Source organism: Triticum dicoccoides, chromosome 4B (genome assembly GCF_002162155.2).
Source record: "Triticum dicoccoides isolate Atlit2015 ecotype Zavitan chromosome 4B, WEW_v2.0, whole genome shotgun sequence".
Taxonomy (NCBI): domain Eukaryota; kingdom Viridiplantae; phylum Streptophyta; class Magnoliopsida; order Poales; family Poaceae; genus Triticum; species Triticum dicoccoides.
In genome coordinates this window covers 117,889,486-117,900,971 of record NC_041387.1, presented here as the reverse complement: position 1 = coordinate 117,900,971, position 11,486 = coordinate 117,889,486, and the positions used below count along the sequence as shown (strand labels likewise).

At 52.1% G+C, this 11,486-nt stretch overlaps 1 protein-coding gene across 1 annotated transcript; it reads left to right on the top strand.

The window, feature by feature from the left end:
* The first annotated feature begins 456 nt into the window (after nt 1-456).
* On the top strand, nt 457-1,452 carry LOC119295377. Its single transcript, XM_037573792.1, has one exon. The coding sequence runs from the start codon at nt 653-655 to the stop codon at nt 1,373-1,375; it is 723 nt and encodes a 240-aa protein (XP_037429689.1). The 5' UTR covers nt 457-652; the 3' UTR covers nt 1,376-1,452.
* Nucleotides 1,453-11,486: the final 10,034 nt, after the last annotated feature.

The following is an 11,486-nucleotide window of genomic DNA, read 5'->3' as shown; positions in this document are numbered from 1 at the left end:
TTTGTCCATGGCTTTGAGGCATGTGGGGGCTGTTTGGATCAGAACCAAGGGTTGCCCAGCCAAATTTTTGGCGTTGACCAACGTGTTGGCGCACATTTGGATCAGCTCCAAATATTTGGCTCGCCCACGACCCATCTGCTCTCCATGTTGATTCTGTAGCCAAAATATTGACGAAACCGTGGCGGCTGAATTGTCCGCTAATTCTTTAGCGTGCCGATGGGGGTAGGGCCACCACCGGCAGCAACCAAACGGCCCCGTGATTTCAGACATCAGAAGGTACTCGTTCACAAATCTTGAGGCATACTTCATTGGCAGGGTCCGCGTTGGAGATGCCCCTGGGATCGTACTTTAAAAAGATGAAACTCATGGGCACTAGCACCCATGGTTTATTGATATAGAAAAAGCATCCCTTGTGAGAAACCAGAAATTCGTTCCCGACGTGGCTCGAACCCTGCTTGCTGGAGACGCCACTGCGCTCCCTTGCCACTAGGCTACAGCCTAGTTCTTCTGGGATCGCACTTTCGTTGTCAAAGCCACACAAGAGATAAGGCGAGCCTGTGCCCACGAAAATTCACTTGATGTCGAGTAGTTCGATCTTCGGCTCATTCTCCTCCATTCATTCCCACCATCGCTCGAGTGAGCGATCAGTGGCATGGCGTTCATGGCGACCGGCAGGGTGGCGATCGCTCCGACCAGAGCAAGGTTCGTCACTCCCCGCAGCCTCTTCAACTGGGGCAGAGGCGCAAAAGAAGCCGAGACGCCGCCGCCGCAGTTCCAGTACCACGGCGTGGAGCTGCCGTTCCCCATGTCGCTCGTGGCCAACACGCACCTCAGAGGACGCGAGCTCAGCTGCTGTTACAGGGCCACCGTTGACGGCTTCAGCGCGACGGACTTCCACCGGCGGTGCGACTTCAAGGGCCCCTGCGTCGTCGTCGGCTACACGGCGGGAGGCTCCTTCAGGTTCGGCGGCTTCAGCCCGGAGGGGTACCGCAGCACGGACGACTACTACGACACGCTCGACGCCTTCCTCTTCTACTGGCCGCCGGCAGCGCCGGAGGACACCGCCGCTGCCGTTCCGGTGGTGCTGCCCAAGGTGGGCGGGAGCGGCGCTGCGCTGTTCGACTACTCGCGGGGCGGGCCGCAGTTCGGCGCCGACGGGCTGCTCATCGGCCCGCCGCTCACCGCCGTGATGGGGGTGTTCACGGGGCCCGACGCCAGCGTCGGCGTCGGCGACCTCCGGCGCGCGCGGTCACGGCTCGGGCTGTCCTACGCGAAGAGGGAGGACGGCAAGGAGAGCCTGTTCGGCGACGAGTCCAAGGTCGAACTCGACGAAGTGCTGGTCTTCTGTAGCCCACAGATTGCCAGCATGTACTAGCTCAGTTCTTAGAGCTATGGGTGGATAATTAGCGGAAAACGTTTAAATTAAGCCGGCTGATTTCCACGCCGCTCAAACCGCCTGGAACGCACGACAAGTGTCCAGCCCCACGCGTCGCTCGCAACCGCCCCAGCCTGATCTTCTCCGTGTCCACACGTTCGCCCCACTCCTTCCCACCCTTTGTTGTCACGCACCGGAGAAAGAGGCATGGCGCTGCAGCACGAAGGAGGAGGCCGGAGCCTGGCGCCGCTGGTCGCCGGTGCTGCAGCACAACACGGGAAGGCCGGAGGCGGGCGCCGTCCATCGTCGGAGGAAGTCGCGTCCTCGTGGATCTCGCCACAGCGACGGAGCTACAATACAGCACAAGCGACGCCCCGACCCGTGAAGCTCGCCGGCGGCCATACTGCTTGGCTGCAAGGGAGCTCTCGCCGGCGGCTCCTAGTGTTGCGTTGCAGTGCTCGCGCCGGCTGTCGGAGCTACAGTGCTTCAATGCAGCATCCGTGGTGCTGCTCACCGGCGACGAAGCTTCAACGCAGCATCCATGGCGCTGCTCACCGGCGACAGAGCTGCAACGCAGCAGCGATGGTGCTTCAACGCAGCATCCATAGCGCTGCTCGCCGGCGGTAGAGCTGCAACGCAGCAGTGCTGGTGCTTCAATGCAGCATCCATGGAGCTGCTCGCCGGCGACGAAAGCTTCAAAGCAGCATCCATGGTGCTCGGCTGGAGGTGCAGTCGAGCTTCGACGGAGCGTCGGTGCAGTGTTGGAGCTCGGCCGGAGTTGCAACGAAGCTTCATCGGAGTCATTGGAGCTTTATCGGGGCTGCAATGGAGCTCGGCCGGAGTTGCAATGGAGTTCGCCGGAGGGTCGTTGCTGTGCTGGAGCTCCGTCGGGTTGCAATGGAGCTCACCAGAGGCCGTCAGTGCTGCGTTGGAGCTTTCCGCGGGGCTGCAATGGCGCTGCGTTGAAGCTCTCGCTCTCGCTCCTGCCTATTGTCATCCAACGACTCCCAGCATGCTCATCCGACGGTTGAAGAAGGCACTGTTCGGATATCCACCAGATCCGTAAAATTAGAGGAGTTGCAGAGCACCTAATTTTCAGCTCCAGTATTTTAGGCTACAACTCCGGCGGCTCCGCGGAGCCGAGTCTGGGAGCTGAGGGATTCCGAACACTCCCGAAATCATCCGCCTGATTTGTAACATTGCCCATAATTAGCTAACGAGTAAAAGAGGATGTTGTCTTTGTCCCATTCCTAAAAAGCGTGTAAATTCGTTATTGTTTTCATTCATTTTTTTAGAAAATAGGATGGCGCCCGGCTTTAAATTAAGGACGCAGAGCAAAAAACAGGGCCCATCCAGCATATCTCGTAGTAAGGGTTCTAAACTAAGCGTCTTGGAGCGATGGTAACATGGACACGGGATTTATCCAGCTTCTGGCTCTTTTAAAGAGATAATACCCTATATGCTGCTTTTGATTGTATTCATATGAGGGTTAGTACAGAGTACATGTATCTACCACGAGATTGTAGTAATGAATATGAGATTGTCCATTAATTAGTCTGGCCTCGGTTTAACACACCGAAGGCCTAGGGTTTAGGAGAGTCCTCGTCTTGGGCGCCAAGTCTTGTGGAGTCTTCCTTGTATGCAGCAGGGGCTGTCTGAACTGGCCCATGATTGAGCCGCCATGGGGGTCCTCGGCCCGATCCAGCTGGTCGGGGGACGACGTGGTGGGTACCCCCTAGTCCAGGACACCGTTAGTAGCCACCTGAACCGGTCTTCAAGTTGGGGACGCTCCTCGATTCTTCCGAACTGTTCTTCATCTTCGGTCGTCGGTCTTGAAAACTGGTTCAACAAATCTTCTCATCTTTAATCTTGAGGATCGCCAAAGTGAATCCGAAGAGTTTACACGTCGGGTATCCGAGGAGCCCCTTTAAGTCTTCGGCATTTAACAATGCCTTATTATTTTTATGCCACACCTCGGGTTTGAGGTTGTTCCCGTGCGGCGGTGTCCTCTTGCATCCGAGCCCCAACACCGGACCGCATTTGAGGTATCCTTTGGCCGAGCACCAACGTCGGACTGTATCCGAGCTCCAAGCGCCCGACTATATCCAAGCTCCAACACCGGAGAGTATCCGAGCTCCAACGCCGGGCTATATCCGAGGTGTCATAGATCACCTTGGCTCAAAAAAGTCGAAGGAGTTTAGCCGAGCTTAATGCCAGAAATGCTCTCTATGGAGCCAGCCACTTGCATCCGAGCTATATCCTGAAATGCATTAGAGGTGGTTCAGCACCTCAGTCATAGGCTGATTGTTTGTGGATTTTATTTTCGATGCGTGTAAATTTATTTGATGTCAATATGTATAACCAGTAGCCCTCAAGGTGTGTGTTGGTCTAAAACCCGAGATGCACCTGAAGGAAAACATGAAACTGCTGATCGTAGTAGCCCCTGAGACTCAGGTCGATTCGCAAAATCAGTGTGAGGATCAACTCCTAGCTCGGCAGCATATGTAGGAATAGAAACACAGTGTAATGTATTAGAAATAACGATTGGCGGACGGGCCCCTGAGAGAGGTCGTGAGAAGTCGCCATGATATATTAGCTTGATGCCGTATAAGTCCCAGATGGTACTTATTGTTGTCCGAAGACGCGCTTGCCCATAGTTCGGTCATGCCAAATTCTGAGCACTTTGAATTTTCTACATTGAATAGGCAATGCAGTAGCCCCTTAGCCACTGGTCGGGTGGCAACACCAGATCAGGGGATCGATGTGCCCCTTTAGTATTAGTAAATGATAAGCCCGAAGCCGAGTAGCCCCCGAGCCTTAATGCGGGCACGGGTGGCCGAATTAAGGATCGATATCCGAAGTAAAATCACAAATTATGTGTAATGATTCTTTGTATTTGAGTACTTTACATCATTAATGCTTGGATCCGCATTGTACAAAACTTTGTTGACCGACCATCGGCTTCCACCTCCTCGGCCAGTAGCCGAGGAGTGTTTGTCCTACTTTATAAAGCATTTATGAGGGCAAAGATTTACGACAAACAAGGCAACCGGCCATACGGTTTTATAAATAAAGGTACGCACAGAGATATGTTGTATTATTGTTTTAACACAAAAAATGTCTTCCCAAAAAAATGTCCCGCTATCGGTGAGGGAGTCCTGGATTAAGGGGTCCTCGGACAGCCGGACTATATGCATATGCCAGACTGTTGGACTATGAAGATACAAGATAGAAGACTTCGTCCCGTATCCGGATGGGACTCTCCTTTGCGTGGAAAGCAAGCTTGATGATTCGTATGTAAGGATTCCTTTCTCTGTAACCGACTCTGTGTAACCCTAGCCCCTTCCGGTGTCTATATAAACCAGAGGGTTTAGTCCGTTGGACAAGAACAGAACAATCACAACCATAGGCTAGCTTCTAGGGTTTAGCCTCTACAATCTCGTGGTAGATCAACTCTTGTAATACTCATATCATCAAGATCAGTCAAGCAGGAAGTAGGGTATTACCTCCATCGAGAGGGCCCGAACCTGGGTAAACATTGTGTCCCCTGCCTCCTGTTACCGTTAGCCTTAGACACATAGTTCGGGACCCCCTACCCGAGATCCGCCGGTTTTGACACCAACGTTGGTGCTTTCACTGAGAGTTCCACTGTGTTATCACCATAAGGCTTGATGGTTCCTTCAATCATCCACAACAACGCAGTCGAGGGTGAAGTTTTTCCCCCGGACAGATCTTCGTATTCGGCGGCTTCGCACTACGGGCCAACTCGCTTGGCCATCTGGAGCAGATCGACAGCTACGTCCCTGGCCATCAGGTCAGGTTTGGAAGCTTGAACTACACTGCCGACATCCACGGAGACTTGATCTTCGACGAATTCGAGCCCTTGACAGCCGCGCCCTGCCGCCACGATGAACATGACCTAAATCTGCCATCGGACTGTGTGCAGGAGATTGCGCCTGTAACCGCACTGGCCCTAGATCCAGAGCAGAGCGTGCCATCTGAGGACGGGAGGCTCAGCCTCGCCACGGAGGCCGCGGACTCAGTGGCGCTAGAGCCGAACACAGATCTGACCTCCAACAAGGCATGTGTCATCGGAACCTCGGACTCATCCCCGGCCATAGGCTCCGAACCCGTGTATCCGCACCCATTGAATCTGACCGCGTGCCGATCTTAGAGTTCAGCTCCGCGGACTTCTTCCAACACTCACCCCTAGGCGATGTGTTAAACTCATTAAAGTCTCTCTCCTTGTTAGGAGATTCTTGGCCGAACTATGTCCAGCTTGAGTGGGAAGCGGACGACGAAGAACTTCGTTACCCACCCACCACCCACTTGATAGCCACTGTCGATGATTTGACCGACATGCTTGATTTCGACTCCGAAGACATCGATGGTATGGACGACGATGCTGGAGAAAAACACGAACCACCGCCCACAGGGCGCTGGACAGCCATCTCTTCATACGACATATACATGGTGGATACACCCAAAAAAGACAATGGTGATGACATAAAATACCTAGTTGAGGATAAACTTCCTGAGAAGCAGTCTAAGCGCCAACGTCAGTGGCGCTGCTCTAAATCACGCCATGGTAAAAATAGCTACACCGGCACAAGAGAGAATAGTACTCTGGACGATGCAGAAGACAACGAAGACCCCGCCAAGCCATGTTTCGAACAGGCTGAACGGGAAGACGGGCGAGCCAGCCCTGATGAACAGGTCGTGAACGATGACTCGGAGGACAACAATTGCATGCCTCTCTCTGAGGATGAGGTGAGCCTCGGCGACAAAGAATTTATCATGCTAGAGGATCCCGTCGAGCAGGAGCGTTTTAAGCGCCGCCGTATAGCCACAACAAAGAGCCTGAAGAAGAAGCAGCAGCAGCTTCAAGCTGATCAAGATCTGGTCATTGATAGATGGACTAAGGTCCTGGCAGCCGAGGAATATGGACTCGAACTCCCAACCAAAAGTTACCTGAAGCGCAAATTGCTACCTCAATTCGATGACTAGGCGCTGGAGCCAGTACTACCGGTGCATAATGCGGCTGACCGACCACCACGTGGCTGAGACAAAATGGCAATTCATCCTAAACACCAGCCTGCACCATGTCGCCGAACAAATAGAAACACAACAACTCCGGGATACACACATGACCTATGGTATGACTTGGAGAACAGAGAAGACCAGACCAGATCGATCTATGGATCACGGGGGCACGCCCCAATGCACGACGGTGGCCACCACGCCAGATATAACAGATACACACCTGTCCGGGCCGAATACCGCAGAACGGCTCCATTCGAGCTGCGTCGCGATGTAGCCCGACACAGAGGCGCTGCACACCCCTTATGCTTCACCGATGAAGTAATGGAACATGAATTCCCAGAAGGGTTCAAACCCGTAAACATTGAATCATATGATGGAACAACAGATCCCGCGGTATGGATCGAGGACTTCCTTCTCCATATACATATGGCCCGCGGTGATGATCTCCATGCCATCAAGTATCTCCCGCTAAAACTCAAGGGACCAGCTCAGCACTGGTTGAACAGTCTGCCAGAAAACTCCATTGGCAGTTGGGAGAACCTGGAAGATGCATTCCTTGATAACTTCCAGGGTACTTATGTCCGGCCTCCGGATGCCGATGGCTTAAGTCATATAATCCAACAACCCGGAGAGTCAGCTAGGAAATTCTGGACTCGGTTCTTAACTAAAAAGAACCAAATCATCGACTGTCCGGATGCCGAAGCCCTAGCGGCCTTTAAGCACAACATCCGTGACGAGTGGCTTGCCCGACACCTCGGCCAAGAGAAGCCGAAGTCCATGGAGGCCCTTACGACGCTCATGACCCACTTTTGCATGGGCGAGGATAGCTGGCTAGCTCATAGCAACAACATCTCAATTAAGCCTGGCACTTCCGAAGCCAGAGACAGTAACGACAAGCCCCGATGCAGCAGACACAAGCGTCGAAATAATGGCGATAACTCTGAAGACACGACCGTCAATGCCGGATTCAGTGGCTCCAAGTCCGGTCAGCGGAAAAAGGCACTTAATAGAAACAATCCGGGCCCATCCAGTCTGGACTGCATACTCGATCGTCCATTCCAAATCCACGGCACCGCCGATAAACCAGCCAATCATACCAACAGAGAATGTTGGGTCTTTAAACAGGCTGGCAAGTTAAATGCCGAAAACAGAGAAAAGGGATCGAAAAGAGACGACGACGAGGAACCCCGGCCACCAGACACAGGGGGACAGAAGAAGTTCCTCCCCAAGTTAAAATAGTGAATATGATATATGCTACCCATATCCCCAAAAGGGAGCAGAAGCACGTACTAAGGGACATCTACATGATGGAGCCAGTCGCCCGAAAATACAACCCGTGGTCCTCCTGTCCGATTACCTTCGATCAAAGGGACCATCGGACCAGTATCCGTCACGGGCGGTTCAGCCGCACTGGTGCTTGACCCTATCATTGACGGATTCCACCTCACACGCGTCCTCATGGACGGTGGTAGCAGCCTGAACCTGCTCCATCAGGATACAGTGCGCAAAATGGGTATTGATCCCTTAAGGATCAAGCCCACTGAAACCACCTTTAAAGGTGTCATACCAGGTGTAGAGGCCTGCTGTACGGGATCAATCACACTCGAAGTGGTCTTCGGATCCCCGGACAATTTTTGAAGCGAAGAATTAATCTTCGACATCGTCCCCTTTCGCGATGGTTATCACGCACTGCTCGAACGAACCACATTTTCTCATTTCAACGCGGTGCCGCACTATGCATACCGTAAGCTCAAGATGCCCGGACCTCGTAGTGTTATAACAGTCAATGGAAATACGGAGCGCTCCCTCCGCACGGAGGAGCACACCATGACCCTCGCAGCAGAAGTACAGAATAGCCTTCTTAGGCAAAACCTCAATTCGGCAATAAAGCCCCAGGACACCGCCAAGCGAGTCCGAGCTACTCTGCCACAGGACCATCCGGCTCGTCCGGAGCTCAGCTAGCAATTCGGCCTTCGTCCCAGCCCCAATAAAGCTGTGAAATTCGTGCCGCGCTTACACAACTACACACTTAAAATACCTTGGGCATGGACGGAGGCACAACTAGACCTCGGTCTACAATGCGGCTCAACCGCTCCTGGATCCGTATACCTTCACTTTTTCTCTTTCTTTCAGGATTTTCCTCCTCCTGAGGCCTTTTCTAATAAACCTGCTCATCAGACCCATAGTGGGACGGATACACCAAGAAAGCTAGGGGCTCAGACGTAAAAGGGAATACCCAGGTGGTCTCTACTAACGATCGTCATACCTATTTTAAATACCCGCACGTAGCTCGCTCTTGGTCGTGGCATGTTAAATAGCCTTATTTGCTTATTGCGCTACTTTTACACATACGCCTTGACGTATTAATTAAATTACAATGAAAAATAATTTGTAGCATCAGCTCATCACTTAATTTTTTCCTTGTCTATTTATTTTCAATTACACCTGTACATTCTGGTACACCTTAATTCGCCAAGGGCTTCATTGTACCCCATAACACGGCAAGAAAGTCCGAACACTTTTACAGTGCAGTTCGGCACCCCAAACTTATAGCATTATATGCATTGGCTCCGAATCATGTATTTGGTCAATAGTTGGGTTGCCCGACTCCTGTGCTTGCTACCTTACGTTCCGCTATATCGGCTAGGGTAGTAAAGGGAGAACTACTGCGATTGTGTCCCGGTTCTTCTGGACGAGCACCTCAGTAGAGAAAGCCAAAAACTGACTGTCATGATGCGGCGAGAGCTGGTCAGCTGTCCGAGAGGTCACAAAATCTTTAACGATTTCTTCCGCATTATGCGATAACTAATACATCATGCGACGGATCGGTTTTTATCCGATCAGGTGTTTTACAATACCCCAAGTTCGGTCTTCCGAACACTAGGGGCTGCGCCTACCTTTCTTTTTTCAAACTCCTATGGCTAAGTGAGAGTGATAAAGCCTTATAGTCCGATTGCCTGGTTCGTCGTGCTAAGCACCTCTTTTAAGGACCAAAAATCTAGAGTAAAGAGTGTTTAGATTTATCCCGAACACCCCCGTACTTCCTATGTGGGGGCAGAAGCCGATGGCTGGCCAACTCCCAGAATTAATTTAAAAACGGCCGCACATGAGGTAATAATACAAATAATAAGCATTATTTTACATAACGACCTTGTTTCATATTACAGCATAGGATACCATGCATACATTCATGGGAATATAATATCCTTGGCACATTGCTCCGCCACAAGGAGGGATCCCTCCAGGACACTGTCATTATACAGCTCGGGCTTGCGGTGCTCTTTCCCTTCGGGTGGTCCTTCGGTCATCAGCTTCACAGAATCCATCTTCACCCAATGCACCTTGGCGCGGGCAAAGGCCATTCACGCACCTTCGATGCAGACCGACCGTTTGATGGCGTCAAGCCGAGGGCAGGTACTAACCAACCGCTTCACGAGTCTGAAGTAGCTGCTGGGAATCGCTTCAGCAGGCCATAGCCAGATAATCAAATCCTTGAGGGCTAGTTCGGCCGCCCTATGCAGCTCGACCAGCTGCTTCAGCTGATCGAAGGGTACTGGGTATTCTGGTGCAAGATATTGCAACCAGAACAGCTTCTCCTTATAGCTCCCCTCTTCGGCATGGTAGAACTTTGCGGCGTCAGACAAGCTGCGCGGCAGATCTGCAAACACCCCTAGAGAACTCTGAATCCGGGTCAGTAAGCGAAATCTTTCCTTCGCATATTTGCTCTGCATAATGAAGGCCTTACCCGCTGCGATCTTTCGGGCCTCCTGGATTTCCTGGAGGGCGCCTTGGGCTTCAGCCCGGGCATCGTGTGCCGATTGGAAAGCCTTGGTGAGTTCAGACTCTTGATCCTTTATACTCTGCTCTCGCACTTCCCTATGGATTCTTGGAGCTCTTGTTGAAATTCAATTACCTGGGCCTCGTGGTTTTCACGAGTGGCCTGCTCCTTGGCCGCGTTCTTCTCGGCCTCAGCAACCACCTTCTTAATAGCCTCGACTTCGGTCGCCGTTCCTATTACATAACATGACATTTTTTCAGTAAAAATAACTATTCACTTGTATTTAAATACAAACAAAGTTATCCCATACCTTGGTTATCCTCCAATTGCTTTTTTACTTGGCCGAGTTCCTTTTCGGCCCGCTCCAGTCTCTGCCTCAGTCCGGGGTCCTCCGCAGTATGAGCGGTTGAAGTCAATAACGACGCCTGATCATTCACATAGGTATTTCCTAATTAGTCTCCTGTGAAATATATTTGATCCTCTGTCCGGCTTTCTTTTTGAAACACCGAATAGTGTATCAGGGGCTACTATCTATATTATGACATTCTTTTAACTTCATTACTTACCTCAAAGCCTGTTAGAAGGCTGGTGCAGGCTTCGGTCAGCCCGTTTTTGGCGGACTGGACCTTCTCAATCACCGCATCCATAAGGGTATGGTGCTCTTCAATGATGGAAGTGCTTTGCAGCGCTGCCAATAAAGTATCCGGCACCTCCGGGTAGAATGAGGTCGCCGGTGGAATAGGTGCACCACCTTTTGTTAAAGAAAGTTGTTGGCAAGATTTCGAAGCCCTACTAGTCTCCGGAGTTGTCTCTGGCTGGGGGCCGAATTCAGGACGCCCCCCGCCTTCAGCATCCATGGGGGTCTGCTCCCCCATGTGTCCAGTTGCCAAGGTTTGGCCCTCCGGCGCCGCCTCGACAGTCTCCCGAGCTTTGCCCTGGCCTGGGCCCCTTTGGGATGACACCTCAGTGTTGTCCATGCCTTTGGGGGAAGAGGCCGTCGGGAGGGTCTCGCTATTCATCGCATCTGGGTCCAAAGAATCTTCTGACGAAGATCGCTCGATGTCGGACCCGGCCGGACTGCAGAATATGTCACTCGATACATTAATGCTATGCAAAAGTGAGACTGGATATATGAAGGTGTTCGGATTTTCTTTGTACTCACGATTTGGCCAGGGGCTTGACCCTGGGTTCCCACTCCGGGCTGCTATCGGTGGCTGTAGTGGATTCGTCTGGAAGGGAGGCTTACCCCTTCTTGGACGTTTCGACCTCCAAACGTGTGGAGGCCGTCCT